General features: G+C 40.0%; 1 protein-coding gene across 1 annotated transcript in view; it reads left to right on the forward strand.

Moving 5' to 3' along the window:
• DSCAM (DS cell adhesion molecule) overlaps positions 1-18,732 on the forward strand; it is a 388,992-nt gene that overhangs the window by 340,811 nt on the left and 29,449 nt on the right. The window contains exons 26-28 of the mRNA XM_066314168.1: positions 3,518-3,694; positions 10,602-10,632; positions 16,369-16,484. Of these exons, the coding sequence (XP_066170265.1) occupies positions 3,518-3,694; positions 10,602-10,632; positions 16,369-16,484 (324 nt within the window). The remainder of the gene's footprint in view (positions 1-3,517; positions 3,695-10,601; positions 10,633-16,368; positions 16,485-18,732) is intronic.

An 18,732-nucleotide genomic window follows, 5' to 3' on the forward strand; every position in this document is an offset into this window, starting at 1 on the left:
AGTATTAGGAGTTAATTTCTTGTCATTTTACTTAGCCTATCCTGTTTTTATTTTGTTTTCCAATATCTTTCCACAGGCAGCATCCAACTTTCATTTTGTTCCGTTTTCATCACATTTATTTGATTGGGGCAAACAGTCTTAAGGCATACCTTAAAATGAATTTACATCAAAATGCAGGTCCAGAGTCTTAAATTTCCACTTGTAGCACTCAAATCAAAACTATTCTTACAGTGATCTGATCTGAAATGTTGTCAGGCTCTGCTCTTTGATTGGGTGATGATACTTACCCTGGTGTCACACACTGTCACTTGCACACCCTTTGATTTTTTATGTTGCTCTATAGCAACTTTAAAAGGGATAAAATGAAACAGTAAAAAGTATTTTTAGCATTAAATTTCCTGGGCCACTGCTTCTGGTCAGGTAGAAAATTTTCCCATTTGTGATATTGCTGGTTTTGTTTGTGAAGTGTGCTTTGCCAGGACTGTGTTGTGCCTTAGAGAGGCAGAGCAGCTCAAATACTGACCCCGAGGTTATGAGAGGAAAACATGGATGATGGAAAAACAAATTTCAGTTTTCAGATTTTCTAGATTTGCTATTCTTGACTCAGAATTGAAATTAGAAACTGATGATGATTATCATTATCAATATTATTATTCTGACCAGTATTTGATGCAGAATTTTTTGCTTCCATAGACAAGGATTTTTTTTGTTTGTAGAAAACATGCCAGTGGAAACTTCTTGACCAGGCTCCACTTTTGAGTGCTGTCCCTGCCTCTACCTTTGATTCACCCTGTGATGAGAGATTAGCCCATTCCAGCTTCCAGGAGTCACAGCTGCCCTTGGGATAAAGCAGATACTAGAGCAGCACTTTGAAGATTAGATAATACGATGTATGAAAGTTCTGGGATGCCAAATGCTGAGAACAAGCTTAGAAGCTTTAGCAGCCTTAAGATAAAGCCTTCTGTAAAGTTGCAGAAATCCCAGAGTTACGTGGGTTTGGGTCATTTTGCTGTTGTGTGGGAGAGCTCCTGAGGAATACCACGGCTCAGCATCTTCCCTTCAAATCTCTCCGTGCTGAATTAGGTCAGAGGGTTAATGACAAACCTACGTGCAGCTTTTTGCTCTCTGTTCCTGGGCATTTCGGTAACGATTTCCAGCTTACAGGTTTGCTGACCTCCTTGCCCCTTGTTTGTTTTTTTTTTTTTTGTTTTTTTTGTTTTTTTTTTCAGAAGCACACAATCCACAAAGATATTTTTAGCCCTGTGCAGCTGCAGTTGTGGAGAGCTGCAAAGGAGCTTCCCGGCTCAGGGATCAGCTACTCGGTAGCCTTGGCATTAAATCAGATCAGCTCTAAACTCTGCTAATTGATTCTGAGCCGCCCAGGCACTCCCAGCCGTGAAGGACACAGGAGAACACTCCTGAACTCACAGGGTGCAGTGGGAGATGCTGCAGCCAAAGGGAAAAAAGGGGTCAGAGACATTCAGATTATAATTTCTGCGAGGCACCAATCAGGCTAACAAAGGGTGATGGTGAACCGACCTGGAAAACAAAACAAACCCTCCCCGTTTGTATGGGACATAGTCCTACAAAAATCTTTGACTATTCCACTCCCAGCCAGCATCTAGAATGACAGCAAATGTTGAAATAGTTTCTCAATGCATGGCAGGAATAATTTTTGATAATATCTAATGCAATTGCTGAAAGCAACAAGTGGGTGATGTGAAAACGTGCAGTGTGATTTTTTAATTAAGCTCCAACTGCCTGTTTATAATGTTATGAGGTTTACATTTGCCTAGAGAGAGGTATAGATAATGATAATCACATATCTAAACACTTCAGGTTGAAGTGAAATAAAGGCCACTCATCATTTGATTTTCATCTAAGTGTTAAGGAAAGTAAAACATAATTTTAGGCAATCTTGAACCTAATGGTCTCTGTGACTGTCATCCAGAGAAAATGTTGGCCCTTTAGTATCCAGGAGAGTTTAGAAGGATTTAGAGTCAGTGATTAGTATTACCTTCAGGAGCTTGAAGTTCTTTTCATTTCTTCATCTCATAATTTTATTTGCCTTTAGAGTAGTGCAAAATCTGTGTCTCAGGGCAAGATGAAGATATCCTGCTGTGTGTTCAAAAAATAAAAGAACAGAAAAAAAAAGGGCAAATTATGGGGAAGAGCTGCAATGGAATATTGGGAAAATATTCCAGATGCAATTGAAAGAAAACAAATTTTCCAAAGTACCTAATATAGGTTTGGATAGTTGTAGCTTTTCTTTTTATCTTTGTCCCTTTAGGGAGCTGCTCTTCCCTTTCTATGCAGCTGAAATAGCTCCTCTGAAAAAAACCAGGACTTAGGATTCTACATTTTCACTGTGGTTATGGCACTCACACTGTACTGCATCAGATCTCAGTTTTTATTCCTATACTGTATGGCACATAATGAGATATAACTATATCACTTAATGCAGCAATTAAAATGTAAAAAAGGATGTGCCTGTTTTTCTCTCTCACCCTCCTTTCCTTTTAGCAAGTAAGTAGCCACTTTTATGTTTCAGTAGCTGGTTAAAATTTAATAGCTTCCATCCAAAGTCATCACAGTTCACAATACTTACGTGTTTCTAGGCATTTCAAGCAAATCTGCATTTTATAGCCTCATTTGTGGTTGCATTCAGCAGTTTAATAGTAATCAGGAAATGAGTGAGAAGTCTTCCATGACTAAACAGCCTTCCACAGAAGGTGCTGCATTCTTCTCACGTCCCTTAGAGGTAAAGAAGAAAAGAATTGAAAAGTTCAAGTATTATATATCACCAGGAAGCCAGGTATATTCAAAATGCAAATATGTCCCAGAATGAAAAAGTGAGCTGCCTGCCAGTAGTTGGTAGATTCATTTCCCTCGTTTCCCTCTCAAAATTTGATTGTTTCTATCCAGCATTACTCTCCTGTTTTACTGATGAGTATAATGTCAGACAGTCTTTAGCAGATTAGTATCAGGTTGGCTGTCTGAATTTCAGATCACTATCACTGCTGCACCCTCAGAATTGATAGCAGAATGCTTCTGTGCAAAGGATTAATCTGATGTATGTGGCACGAAATGAGCTTTGTCAAATGAGTTCCTTGCACAGAAAAGCCCAGCAGAAATGTCACAGTGGTGCTATTTCCCCATAATAAGGTATAATAGACATAGGGAGGAATTCTGAGGTCTGTTACAGTTTTTTTAATAATTTAACAGGACTCAAAATTAATCACAGGATTTGACTGCATATCAGACATGGTTTTCCTTAATCAATGAATGCAATTCTTGTGGATCTCTGATAATCTCCATCTCTGCAGTCAGTCCCTCATTACCAGGAGCCTGGTTATGTGTTCATGGCCATTAGACACACAAATGTAGCCTCCACCCCAAACAGAAAAATCCTGGTGCGTGTTCAGCCTGGAGCTGAAGCAGCAGGGTGCCTTATTCCCTGAGAACTCAATCTTTTGTCCTCCTTAATTGGCCTCTAATGGCATGACCCTGTTTCCAGGTACAATCCCTCCTCTCATCAAGTCGGTCGTGCAAAGTGAGGAAGGGCTGGGAACCAACGAAGGGCTAAAGATGCTGGTGACCATCTCCTGCATCTTGGTTGGGGTCTTGCTGCTCTTTGTGATGCTGCTGATCGTGAGGAGGAGGAGGAGGGAGCAGAGGCTGAAGAGGCTGCGAGGTAAGGTGGTGTCTGTGCAACTTCTCTCTACCTGAACACGAAAATAGGAGTGGGGCTGCACGTGACCAAAGTGTGTAATCCCCAGCTGGGATCATTTTCCTGCAATGCAGAACAGTGTATTGTGTTTTCTATAGAAATTCCTTCTTTTTCGTTTGGTTATAAGTTTCTAAAAAAAAAAAAAAAAATATATCCATTGTTTTATTTGGCATGGGGAAAAGGAAAATATTTCTCATTGATTTACTTTCCTTTTTTCTTGTTGTTTGCTTCCTTCCCTCGACGACCTAAAAGTGAATTTTTTTTTGAAGGATGAAATCAGATGTTCTGACGATGAGGGAACCTCAGTTTTCCAGCAGATGCTAACCATGACTTCCAAATTATAAAATGAAAGTAGACAGATATAAGTAGGATAGAACACACAACCAGATATTCTCAGATTTGTTAACGCATTTTCCCCATGATTTTTTATAGTAGAACTTATACTACTCTTCATTGTTCACTGCCCTTTCATTGTCACTGATCTGTATTTTCCTCTAATCCCTATTCAAATTCAGTTGTTAGTTACGTGAATAAGATTTAGATCTCTGAATTCATTCAGCTTTATCATTTTTCTAGCACAAAACCCCTGGCTGAGCCACAGCCAAGTTTGTGACCCTTGCAGTCTCACACTGCTGCCCTATAGCTTTTGCACTGGCAAAAGGTTTTTTGGGAAAGTATTCCCTGAAAGTACTTGAGGAAAAAAAAAAAAAAAACCCTTTCAAATCCAAATCTCAATTAATGGTAGAACAATTTATCATCTGCAAAAAAATATGCATAATCTCTTCCAGGAGCCACCAAATTGATTAGTTAGTTGTATTTTAACCAAAATGTGACCATGGTACCTATTAATACCTGGGCCAACCCTATGTTTTCCTGCTGACCTTCCTTCCTTCCTCTCTTTTGGGTCTAATTTTGTCATTTGTAACAATATTTTGGAGTTATAAAAAAGAAAAAGACAGGGGCATGGGCAAATTCCTATATAAAGGAGGACAACCATCCTTCTGGTTCATACACAGCCTTGGAAATCAGGACATCTGGATGCTTTAGCTTGTATAATCACTTTTTCTTCAAAACATTATAAGCCATTTACCTTCCCAGTTTGGGTTTTTTTTAAAAAAAAAAAAAAAAAAAAAAAAAAAAAAGTGGTACAGAAAAAGAAAGTGTTATCTTATCTTCTTAGAAATACTGTGGAATTCCATCCAGTAATGAGCAGGATATCTCGAGCCCTTTGGCTCTGGAAAATGATGTCTGTGCACATTATTTTTTCATGGTTAATTTACAAGTATTCATAGAATCTTGAGCTCCAGTCCCTTGAGGAAGGCTGATGATCACTGACCAGGGTGGCTTTTGCATAACATAAAATGTCTCTGAACTATTTCCTCTCAGAAATGAGGAATTTAGAAAAATATCGGAGCTCCACTTAAACACAGTCAGTGGAAAATATTTCATCAGTACTTTCGATAAAAGAAATCAGTATTTAACTACCATTTCTGTAAAAGTTGTGTCTCACTTAGCTGAATTTGTTGCACTACAGCTCGACATCCCATCTGGTCCTGTTTTATTTCTCTACAGTACAGAAGTTCTTTTTTTTTTTTTTTTTTTTTTTTTTTTTTTTTTTTTTTTTTGTATCATTTTCAGACTCCAAGGATGTTCTTTCCACATGGTGGTAACTAAGTAATTTCTTAATGTTTTAATTGGTAAATGAAACAGATTAATATATTTTAATTTTTCTCTGTAGTTTTCCCATCATTTCCATCCTTAACATTTTATCCATTGAGATAATTTGCCAGTTCTCTGATTTCTCTACAGCAAGAAAATATTCCCTGTTACACAGCCCTGGTTTGTGTTCTTGGTGTATGACCTTATGATCCAGATTATTTTCTGAGTGATCTGGCATTTTCCTTATGTTTTAGCTACCAAATTCTTGTGTCATTTTTAAACCTTTAAATCAGATTTTATTTACTCCATACCACTGATAAATATTTTGGACAAAAAAAAAAAAAAACTGAATAATGATTCTCTGCTTAAAATTTGGGTCTGAATATGTGGAAATCCGTGTAAAATGGCTGCTCTGTTAATTTTTGCATCATGCTACTTTCTTTTAAAGTACTTTGAGTTCCCAAAACTTCATTTTAGAGAAACATAAATATGACCTTTTACTGTTATTTAGTCATATCAGAGTGAGAGTTTTTTTCAATGTCATTAATTCTCAGCAAATTTTAATCTCATTTTAAAAAATCCACTTTGTTTGACATGGCTGCTTGACCACAAGTCTGTATTGATTGGCCTCAATTATCCTTCTAATTCATTTCATTAAGCTTCACTCAATTTTTTTTTATTATTTTGTGCATTGCCAAGATCAGACTGATAGGACTTCAGTAATTCAGAAATTTTTTTGCTCATTCTTTTTGAAGACTGATCCCATGTTTGACATTTTCTGCTCTTCTGGAAGTTACTTCATGTTCTAAAAGTTTTCCTGACAACAAGGAACTGCTGTTCCAGAGAACTCCTTACTAAGTTCTCTAAAACAAATGTATGGAAGTTCTTCTGACGTCCTAACTAAAAAATAAATGGTTTGCTCTAGTAATTGTTGTGATTAACTTTCACATAATTTTTGAAAGGGAAATATCACATTGTCACTTGGTTCGTATGACCTGATGGGGTTTCTTTGAGGCACAATATTTTCCTGTTTCCTAAATCGGGATTTCCTCTAAGCTACATCAGAAAAATAATTTCCACAGTGGAACGTTCTAAAATAATTTGTGCAAGTTACAGATGTAACTCTTGGTTTTGTGGCTACAGATGTGGTTTTCTTGAACCTGTTTGACAAAGAGGAGTGGGAATTGCAGGTTTCTTTGCACTGTGCTCTGCATGCAAACATTTGTATGCTCATGGACAATGGGTTTGATTTCCCATTTCTATTGAATAACAGCAGCCTCTCCATTCTTGATCCTTTTACCACTTGATTGGATGTAGGCACAGTTAAACATTTTTCTTCCTCCTTTATAATGAAAGCAGAGTTCTCAGCAAAGTCCTGATATTTTTTGCCCAGTTTAGTAGTTCCACCAGCCAGGTCACAAAGAAAGGTGACTTTGCTGCTGGAGTTGATGCAGCCATTCAGGAGTTCAGCAGATATTCTCAGAGAGAAGCCTGATGGTTTAATGCCCCTTCTCCTGGCTGTTGACCCAGCTCTGCTACTCCTATAATGGTTTTCCCTTTGTTTTTAAATCCAATTCACTTTAACACAAGCAGAAAGGATCAGCACGGCGTGATAGTTCAGGAGTGGCAGGATGCAATTTAAAACTCTATCACTGTCCCTGATTTCCCAGGGGGCAAACCCGAGTGTGTTAAGAATTTTAAAGGTGGCTGCCCCAGCAAAGGAAAGTGATGGCTGTGGCTTTTTCACTGAAGTGATGCTTGGCTGGAGCAGAGATCATCCCCTTCCCTCTGTCATCACTGCCCCCTTTTCAAGCCCTGCTTTCACCACCTGAAAACTGGGAGGTGATAGGACACAGCCAGGGGTGCTGGCTTGTTTTAGAAAGTGTTATCAATTTGCTGATCAAAAGGGTACTGCAGGAAAAGCACATTAAAATCTCTGGTCATTGGTTTGTGACAATAACATTTCTCCTGGAGCTGATGTTCTGGACACATGATGTTATTGTAGTGGGTCCCAGCACAGGGAGGACGTGGAGCTGCTGGAGAGAGCCCAGAGGAGGCTCCAGGATGAGCAGAGGGCTGGAGCAGCTCTGCTGGGAGGAAAGGCTGCCACAGCTGGGATTGTTCAGCCTGGACAGGAGAAGCTTTGGGCTGAGCTCAGGGTGGCCTTGCAGGGCCTGAAGGAGCCCCAGGAAACCTGGAGAGAGACAATTCCCAAGGGCTGCAGGGACAGGACACAGGGAATGGCTTCCCAGTGCCAAAAATTAGGTAATGGGAAGGAATTCTTCCCTGTGATGGAGGTGAAACACTGGAATAGGTTGCCCAGATTTGCTGTGGCTGCCCCTGGATCCCTGGCAGTGCCCAAGGCCAGGTTGGACATCGGGGCTTGGAGCAGCCTGGGACAGTGGGAGGTGTCTCTGCCCATGGCAGGGTGTGGAAGTAGATGATCCTTAAGGTGCCTTCCATCCAAAACCATTCCATGATTCTGTGATATTCACTTACTTTTAGGCTTCTGAATTTTGGTTTGATGGATACAGAGGACCCCTTTATATTCCTGCCACCTTTGTTTTTGTCCCATCCCGCACCAACCTGTTTGCCCATCATTAACTCCAGCAGTTCTACTCACCATTTGAACAGTCTGCTTGGATAATTAGCAAATTTGAACTCAGCTGATGGAGCTTTTTTTTCCCTTCAGTACTTCCTCATTCAGCTTTTGACACATTGCATGGTCTTTGCAGATGCCTCATGTTTGGTGGGTTTTTTTACTGAAGGTGCACAACCTTCTGTGCATCTATTTAAGCAAGGATCAACCTGTGTTAATGAGCACTTACGTGCCACATTCAAGAATTGATGTGAATTTTTTTCCAGATGCAGCATGCAAATCATCTGTGTGCTGGGCAGCACCTGAGAACACGTGAAGGGGATTGTTTGCCACTTAAACATGATGAAAAAATTATGAAAAGCAAACTGTAGTACATTGTAATAATTTTCAACTTTGCCCCTTCTGCTTTTCTTGAGTTGTGAATTCCTTGCACAAATACCCACAGACCTCACTTAAGGAGGCAGCAATTTCTTCAAAAAGCTGCTGGCTGAATGAAAACAATATTTGCATCTTAAACCACCCTGATTATGTGTGCCAGAGGGAGAATGTGTGCACAGTGTCTTCATGATCCTGCTGCTGCTAGAATAGCAAGAAGCATCATAAAATATGCTGAAAAAAACCCTTGTTACTTGCAACCAATGTCATTATTATTATTATTGTGTTAGATTAGTTTGGCTTTTTTGTATTCTCCCAAAGAAATTTGTCCCTTCCTGGGTTTTTGGAAGTCAGTAACAAAACTCCTTTGGGAGCAGCAGTGTTGGTCTTTTGCTTTATGACTGATGTCAAAGATATTGTCAGCTACTAGGCACTACCACTTACAAGTGGTAATAGCAAAGACAGTCTCATTCCAAGTGAAAAATAAGAATTCTGAGTGCCCAAATGAAGCATTGCTTGGTTTAGATGAGACACTTCAGATGAACCATCCTTCCCTGCACCAGGAATCTTCCATGCTTAGTGCTGGAAAGGGATGGAGGAAGGTTGAAAATGAAGGAGTGGAGCAAACAGGCCTAGAGGGAGCACAGAATTCCAGCCTCTCCAGTGGTAGGTGAGGAGTAAAGCTTAAGAGAGGCAAGCTGGCACTGTGTCAGATAAATACAATTCAGAAAAGTGGATAAAAGGGAGTTCGCCTAGTTTTTTAATGAATAAAAAGAGCTCTCTCTCCATTCCTTTTAAAAATTAGTTCAACACAAGGTATAGGGATGTGTTAAGATGGTGGCTTGTTTCTGCCTGCATCCTCAGAATTTTAAAGGCAGGATGTTTAATAGGATCACAAGTAAGGAAATTGTTGTAGGTGTTGGAGACTCAGGAGGTGATTGAGGAATAAAAAAGGTGGGATGGAGAAAAAAAAAGGCAAATTCAGTAAATGTCTTGGCAGGTGCTGGTAGATTTACAAGAAGCAGATAAAAGAGGAGATGTAAACTTCCATATAAGAGTTGTTTGAAGACTTAGAACTTGGAATTGCTTTTTTCTCAGATTTGCTTCGCTTGGTTGCTCAAAAGGCTGTTTTGTTGCCCTGTGATCAACTTAAGGACTTGGGAATCAGCATTTTAAGTGATTTTGTTTAGCAGCAGACTGCAGAGAACAAAGCAGAGCTGCCTGTTTCTTGCTGGATGATACCACAGAAATTAGTGTGTTATGTTGATTAAGTTTTACAGAAGCCTACCTGAAAAACCAAACTTCAGCTGTGCCTTTTGAAATGATAAGTATTGAAATAATTATAGCCCCAAAGGATTTTCTGCTAATAATAGCAGCAATGACAAGAACAGGAGGAATATTTTTCCTTCAGCAGTGTCTTATTTTGCAGGGCTGATGCATGTGGGAATAAAACATCCTCTGTTTCATGTGCAGACCATACTCTGAAGACCCAGCAGTAGTTCTGAATTGTTGCTAGTGGAAAAATATTCATGTTTGAGTGCAACCAAGCAATTTTGTGCCAGGGGAGGTTCAGGTTGGACATCAGGAAGAATTTCTTCCTGGAAAGGGTGCTCAGGCCTTGGCAGGGGCTGCCCAGGGAGCTTGGGAGTGCCCATCCCTGGAGGTGTCCAAGGAAGGGCTGGAGGTGGCACTCAGTGCTCTGGGCTGGGGACAAGGTGGGAATCAGGCACCTCTTGGAGATCTTTTCCAGCCTCAGGAATTCTGTGATTCTAAACTGAGTCCTTGGAGACCTCCCTTGCTCAGATCTCGTGCAATTACATTTGGTTTGGAGATTACATGTTGGCAATTTCTTCATCCAGCCTAGCTTTGACTCTTGTCCAGAGCTGGATATCAGAATTCCTGGTTTTTTGCCTTTTCTTTTTCTTTCATCAGTTTATGGCACAAAGGAACAGAGATTCCCATTATTTGTTAAATTGTTCCTACTCCTAATATGTTTATGTAGCTTTTTTCTAGTTAAGCCAATGGTAACTTGTATTTCTCTTACCATCTTTGGTACTACAGAAAAAATAAATTGGGCTGTTTGGGGCAAAAATGCAATTTCAGCAAACTAGGGACTTTTAGGCATTCGATATGAGAAACAGCAGTGGTCCTACACATGGCTGACTCAGATCACTTGCTGATAATGCATCTCCCAAACAGATTTTCGTTGGTGATGACATTTCTTCTGTTTTCTTCCAGATGCAAAGAGTTTGGCTGAAATGCTTATGAGGTAAGAACAGATTGGGGTTTATGGTGGTTTTTTTTTGTTGTTTTTTTTTGTTGTTGTTGTTGTTGTTTGTTTGTTTTGTTTTTGTTTTTTGTTTTTTTTAATTGAAAAATATCTGTAAACTATAGCATCATATTCAAGAATTGTTGTAGGGACAAATGGAGAAGTAAACTTTTTATTTCTATTTTATTCCTTTTCCATAACACACCATTTGTCTGTCTGTTAAGAACTGTGATGCACTGATGGTCAGACATGGGAGAAAGAAGACATTTTGTGGACAATGTGAGGGGCTACAATGATTAAAAAATGGATAACTCCTGTTAGTAGATGAGATCATAGAAGCTGTGTAGGTCCATTTGGACGTTTTTCCTACTCTGAAAAATATTTTCATAATATGTATCAAAGTAATTGCTCTTCAGGGATCATCTGATTAAAGGCAATAAATTTCTAGCTCTGAATGTCTCTAAACCTTGCAGCTCTGTTTATGTAATTCACTGTTGTTAGCTGCTTATACCCAAAGGTATAAAAGAGCAGGTAAATCCATTTATTATTTTTCACGTCTTTTCCATCAGCTCAGCATTCAGAAATCTAATTCAGTTGTTGAATTGCATCATAATGATTATTCTGGCACCACAATTCTCTCAAAGCTGGAAATTTCATATCTTCAATGTTTATTGTTTTGTCTAGGGAAAATATTGAACTTTAGAACCAGAGCATATATTTGAAACTGGGATCGCCAAGGGATTATTCTTGAGTTCAAATGAATTTTGGGTTGCTAGAAAACATTTTTTATATTCAAGTAACAAATTTGAGAATGTCATAGATATTTCACTACACGAACCACACTCCAAACTTCCTCACCCATGATAAAATTCACTTCTATTGTAAGAATAAACTCAGTAAAGACCTGCTGACAGGTGGGTTTGGTGTAAATTCAGCTCTATGCCATCATACCTGAATAAGCCCAGTGATGTCAACAGGACTGGTCATGCAGTCCTGGTCATCCCCTCCCTGGCTGCCCATGCCAGCAAACTGTGGGATTCAGCAGCTTCAGGAACATTTGCCCTGGTGGTTTCTGGTGCCACAGAAGACAGCACAGGTCAGCACACACAGCAGGTCTGTTCTCTGAAAAAACCCAGCAGGGACAGCTGAAATCCCTGAATGGAGACTTTCAGTCCCAGTGACAACCACTCAGAGCCCCTCTGCAAAACTAATAATGCTGTGCCCTAAGCCTGCTTGGTTTCACAAGCCTTGTCACCACTTCTGCAGTCTCACTCCTCTGACACTTGGAAAATTTCACCAAACTTCCAGCAGAAGTGCCCAGATTTTACCCACTTTTTCATTTGCTGATGGTTACCAAATTAAGGAATTTTGTCCTCCCCACCTGATGTGCTCAGGGGGCAGGCAGGTCCCTTCTCAGTCCTTAGTTCAGAGCTGTTTTTCCAGGTAAATCACCTGCCACCATTTCATTTGGCTATTCCTTTCACCAGCACTGAAACATGATCATCAAACCAGTTCCTCTGATCTCATTTATTAACAAATGCTCTTGGTTTTATCACAAAAGCATATTTTATATTCCTTTTCTAAAAGTTTGAACAAGGGCAAATGACTGTTTAATCAGAACTTCAGAGGAAGTAAGGGATATAGGCTTACATTTGCAGACTTGCCAGAACTGGGAGCTCTCATTTGTGACAAATCTCTGAAATATCTTCAACCAAAACCTGAGCTGCCCACAAACAACAGATGTTCCTGAAGATGTAACATGTGAATAATCAAATAATAAGCCCTCTCCAAAACAACAGTCACAGATGATAAATCCCTGATATATTTTTAAGATTTCACCAAAATCTGCTATGATAAAAATATCAAGAAAGGGAGTATTTGGGGAGAGGGCAGAAAAGATGATTCCCTGCTTGGCAGGAAGGTTTGAGGCCTGGAGAGAGCTTTGTGTATCTTTGCCTTTGAGGAGATTTTCGTGAGTGTGTATAATGTGGATTAAAATTGGGGCTTTAGTCTTTGCTTTGAGAGTCACTGGCTTTGGCTGTGTAAGTCAAATGTCTGTGGAGCAGGATAAGTCAGCAGTTTAATGGGAGCTGCACAACTCATTGTTGAGACCTTACACTCACAAATAAAAATCCCTGCTGCTGGATAAGCACAGCATTTTAATGTTTCTTTTGGCATCAGTCCAGCCATGCTCTTTGTAACAGTTCACCCTGAATCAATTTAGCCATTCACTGAATTTTTAAATTTTGAACATAAGATGAAGAATCTTTTATCCCCAAATATTCTGATTTAATTTCCCGTATGTTTTTACAACAAACTCTTTCAAAATGCCCTGTACAATGTAGTTGCTCTGGAAAAGGCCCTTTCATCCACAGACTCAAAAGCTGTACTCAGACCAAAGCGCCACCTGCCCAAATATCTGTTTTAAATAGTGACAAAACCAGGAAATTTAGTAGAGTAAAAGAATACAGCAAAATACTGAGAGAGAGCTGGGATTCTTCAGGATGGAGAAATCTTCAGGGAGATCTCATTGAGGCATTTCAGTACCTGGAGGGAGCTTAGGAAAAGGAGAGGGACTTTTAATACAGGCAGACAGTGACAGGAAAAGGAGGAAGGGTTTTAAACTGAAAGAGAGCAGGTTTAGATTAAATATTAGAAAGAAATTCTTTATTCAGAGGGTGATGAGGCACTGGAACATGTTGTCCAGAGAGGTTTTGGACTCCTCATCCCTGGAAGTGTCCAAGGCCAAGCTGGACAGGGCTTGGAGCAACCTGGGATAGTGGGAGGTGTCCCTGCCCATGGCATAGGGTTGGAATGAGATGGGATTTAAGGTGTTTTCCAGCCCAAGACATGATTCTGTGATTCTGTGACTCAGTCTCCTGACAGGCTCCCAGTGCCTAAAGAGTTGGAGCTCAGAGATTCTTTGAACCAGAGGGAATTAATTCTATTATACACAGATCCTTACAAGGTCTGATAAGTAAAGAAAAGCACATGCTTACGTTTGGGAATTTTATTTCTCCAAATATAAAAAAATAAAGATACAGACATTTTATCCCTTTAAAGAATTAATCAGTGCACTCCTCATCCACCAGACCAGGAAAATATTTTTTGTCTGAATTTAGTTTAGGAAATACTTCTAATGAAGCTTCAAAACTGAAACCTTAAAACTCTTTGCCCTGTTTCCAAGCCCTAGAGGCTCTTCATTGCTGTTGGCACTTCAGGATTTTATAACTTGAAAGCTGAGCTGTTGTGGTCTGCAAAGAAAGAATTCAAAATTCCCTGAGCCAGAATGAGACAGCATCCTAATCAGCAACACCCCCCTTGCTTCTGCCAACTGCCTGTGCTGTGTTTGGACACCCCGTGTCACTGCTGCATGCAGGGGAATTAATTAGATCAGCAAGGAGGAGGAGAGACAGCCCACAAGCCAAGGAATAACTCTCAAGAATAGCAGGGAATATTGCTGAATTTAGAGAGACCTGGGTTCCAGCTCTGGCTTGAAAGAGCCACGTGTTTTTCATGAAGCTATCCCTGGAGCCAAGGCTGGGATTGGGAATTCTCTCTTGTCAGGTGAGCAGGAAAACTGCAGATCTGGGGAAAACTCTGCTCCCTGCGGTCCAAATGATGCTTTTTGTGTTGGTTGAGTACTTTCTACTAATGGAAATCCAGAGCATTCCTCCTGCTGAAGTGGCTCTAGCTCTGAGATTCTGGGATCTGCATTCTCTGAGCAGGAATCTGAATCCATCCCTTTGTCTCCTGCCTCCCCATGAGTGCAGAGGGGTGCAGTGATGCATTTCCCGGGCTCAGATATATACTGCACAGAATTCTAGATGTATCTAACTCTGTGTGTCCTGTAACTATTAGATTCTTGAAATTGGACATGAAAAATCAGTTTCCTTCTTTAAACTGAAAGAGGGCAGGTTGAGATTAAATAATAGGAAAAAAAAATTTTTACTCAGAGGGCAGTGAGGCACTGGAACTGCTGCTCTACATTTGCTCTGTGACCTTGGGCAAGCCCAGAGCAGTCCAACTTTCCAAGGGCCTGTATCCAAGCATATTTGGCATGCAGCTAAAATATTACTGTCTGATTCTCTTAACATTTCAGCAACCTGAATGGCATCCACTCCATGCAGAGACTTGGAGAACAACAGCAAGGAATTTATCTGCATTTGATAATACTATATGTCTTTGAAAATTTATGTATTTTAGTAAGACCCTATGATGACCATTCTCCCCTGAGAAAAGTCTGGAAGGCCTTGGGAGGCTGTCCTGATATTTTGCTTCCATGATGACTGAATGAGGCACCAGCTGTGGCCTGTTTAAATGCATTTCAACTATCCATATATAGGTGATGAGAACAGCACCATCTAATCACCCAGGAGAAGAGAGACATTAAATTTGGGATGTATATAGGTGGTGTTAATGCTGGGGACCCCAACAGGAGAGAAAGCCAGGAGTTGAAAATCAGAGGTGCTTCCACATATCATGTGGATCTCACTCGGATTTGGAGCAGAACCACTGACCTCATGGCTAGAAAATTCCTCCAAAAAGGGGCTCCAGGAGAACCTCCAAACCTGAGGCACAGCAGGAAGTTAACACAAATTTCCTGGAGATGTGGGCTCATCACACATGGATTAATCTCCAACACTTGGAGAAGAACTGAGCTTATCACTTTAACAGTCCTCTGCTGATTCCATTAACAGCAATAATTCACTGCCAAAGCAGAATTAAACTGAGTGAGCTGCAGCTATTTTACACTAGAAAATGAGTTTCCACTTGGATCTTACAGCTCTTTGAAGCCTGAGCACCTGGATCACAGTGCTGGCTGATTTGTCTCAAATCTCCTCAGCCTCCCTGTGTGAAGTATTTGCAAATATTTCATTTCATCCAGAGAGTAATTACATCTAAAAGGGCAAAACGTTCCTGGGTTTTTAGTGCAATCTGAAGGTTTCTTGATGCAAGCTCTGTGCTAGAAATGCTGTGGCACTTGGTTTTACCATCCATTTTCATTTGCTGTTGGTAGACAGCTCATTTAAGAAGTCATTTTCTGGTACACAAACTTCAAAATGAAATTGTTTCAATTTGCATGATGATAAAATAATTGGTTTATATTCTTTTTTAGATTATTGCATCAATCAATTAGACATAATCCACAAATGTAAACAAGATTTGCAATTTTTGTCTTGGAACATCAATGGGACTAAAGCCTTTATTTATTTTATGGAATCTATTAATAGTACGCCTAGTTATTAATTTGCTTTTTCATTTATCAGTCAAAGTGATATTTGGAACTTAGCTAATTAAAAATAATGAAAAGATAAAAATACAATTAGAAATTACTCCAGACATCATTTTCCTACCAGCTGTGATCAGTTTGATCAGCTGTGTGCTGCATTACTCAGATTCATGAGGAGTGAGAGAAAAGGTCCATTCCAAAGTGTTTTTATTAATTTCATTATAACAGCACTTGAAGAAAACTGTGTGAAATTTTCAGATTCCTACTGATGGAGGACAGATCACATCCCTCCACACTGTGCATTCCTCTAATGCCTTGCCACATGCAATAAATTAATACCACGCACTTGTCCTGAAGAGGGCAAAATCAGATGAGTGAGTGGTTTTTTGCTGATTATGGTTACATTAGTTTTTATGAGGTGGACAGATTAAAAACGAGGAAGTTTGCAAATATCTTTTCTATTAGGCTGGATGTTAACGTGTTCACTTCTCTTTTGTTTTCAGCAAGAACACCAGGACATCAGACACACTTAATAAGCAGCAGCAAACACTGAGGATGCACATAGACATTCCCAGAGCACAGCTGCTGATAGAGGAGAGGGACACCATGGAGACCATTGGTAAATTTAAACTTTTTTTTTTTTTCCTGGTTAGTGTAACAGGTTCTTTTAGGTAGAATTCCCTTATTCCACACCTTTTTCCTGCTGCACACATCAAGAGAAAAGAGCTACAAAGTAAATTGGAAACGGAACTTTATTTTTTTCCTCCCCTTTGAGTCATTTCCCACTAAAAGTAATCTCAGTATAGGATCTAAAATAATGCAGGACATTAGGAAAATGAAACTGTTGGAAAGAGTTTCTTGAAAATGTAATTGAGGACTGGCAGCTTTATGATTTTCATTCTGATTTCTCATTTGGCTCTGACTAGCAGTTGGATCACTGACATTACTTAAAGGGAAAATGAAATTCTGAAACTGCACTCTCAGTATCTGAAGATTTGCTACAGCTAACTTTTAAAACTTACATGTTGCATATTGTACCCACCTGTTCATAGCACATGGCATTTCAACGTTTTGATCAGTTTTCAGTTTCTGTGTATCCGTGCAAAATTCAAATCTAAACTGTTTGACGCAACAGAAAACAAGATTTCTCATGGGGCTGGAATTTAACTGAACTGTCATGACAAATAGAATTTTTTGGTGTTGGGTTTGTTTGGGGTTTTTTTTCCCAAAATAATTTAAAAATATCTGGAAACCCAGAATAGAAATGCAGCTTGATGTCGTGACTGTATGGGCACACACTGGCAAGACACTCCTGACTGATCTTGTTAGACTTTTAACTTTACTTTTTTTGGATAAAAATCCTGTATAAAATCTGTTACATCTGACAATGTACCAGCATCCAGGGGTGGTGCAGCCAGAGAGGAAAGCCATGAAGCTGAGAGCAGCATCTCTGCACCTCCTGTCCATGGCTGTTCCAGGTTTGAAAAGGAGACCTCCAGACTTTTTAAATCGTGATTTGAGCTTCCCGAAGTCTGCCCTTTGTGCCAGGTTTCATTCTAAAGACAGCTTTGACTTTTGAGTGGCAGCTGCTGAGCAGTGGGGGGGTTACAGTGGAAATACTCTTAGTGCCTGAACTGCAGCAACGTGATCAGGGCCCTGGTAAGAGGCAGCTTTCCACCCAGAATAAGCAGGGATTTTGGCAGGGTTTGACAGAGTTTGCTGCCAAGAGGCTTTATTCCCAACCTGAATAAGAGCTCATCTTTTGCCAGAGACAGAGTGGTTTGATTCCTAATGTTATTCTATTTATAGCCTTCTTTGGGTAAAAAATGTGAGTTCTGTTATTGTGCAGAACTGTTCACCCTAATGGTGTCTTGTCAAGTTAAAAAAAAAACTTTTAAAAAATCCAAAACAAAACCCAGAGATGCTTAAAAGAAGTGGATCAACCTCTGCTGACTAGTAAATGCCCAGAAGTCCTGCTGCTGCCAGTCTCTTAGAACACATCACAAAACTGTATAGCACAGCACAGCAGGAAATCCTTGAGGCTTTTATTGCAATTCTGAATGGTAAAAAGACTGTAAAAGAAAGTCTGATAGCACACCAAACAGTTGTTCTGCAAGCACAAAGGCAGTGAAAGTTTTATTGCTATTAATCCATCCATGATCAAGTGGACCAGATTCCTCCTTGGAGCAAAAAAAAAATACAATACAGAGATCACAACTGGAAAAAAAAAATTTAAAAAGGAAGCAATGCTGTATAGCACTGCAATGATCAAGGTCTGTGTAGAAATTTAGTGAATACAACCTACCCCACAGGGAAGAAATAGGAGCAGAACCACACAACAGTAAAGGTTAGTACTCACAGTTTTCTTCCTTCCCAAGGTCAGGCTTAACCTCACACCTTTATTTGAAGCTGCAGACAAAAAACAGTCCTGGGTCAGGGTCATCCCTTCTGCAATAATTGTGTCTCTGCAGAAAAAAGGGGAGAGAGGGTTGGTTAGCAACACCCCCTAATGACCTCCTTTGGGGAAGATAGGGGTGGTTTCACTGAGGGTACTGCTAATCATGCTAATAAAAAATAAATGGAATATGCTGTTGAAAATCTCATCTGAGCTCTCTGGAAGTGAAGGGGAAGAGGGCAGTGCACAACGGATGGGAACGAAGGAATTAAAACCACAAATGATTCCACACAAATCAGGTCTCTGTGAGGGTGTTTGACAGTCTGCTCCAGCTGCATGTCTCTAAGGTGAAATCAGCAGGAAAAATGGAAGTTATTCTTTAGTTTTATATGGGCTTTGAGTTCAAACACAGAGGCTCCCTCCCTTCAAAGACAGCTTGGCCCTGCAGAGAGCAGGGAGTCTGCCCGTGGTG

This window comes from Sylvia atricapilla, chromosome 2 (assembly GCF_009819655.1).
Source record: "Sylvia atricapilla isolate bSylAtr1 chromosome 2, bSylAtr1.pri, whole genome shotgun sequence".
Taxonomy (NCBI): Eukaryota; Metazoa; Chordata; class Aves; order Passeriformes; family Sylviidae; genus Sylvia; species Sylvia atricapilla.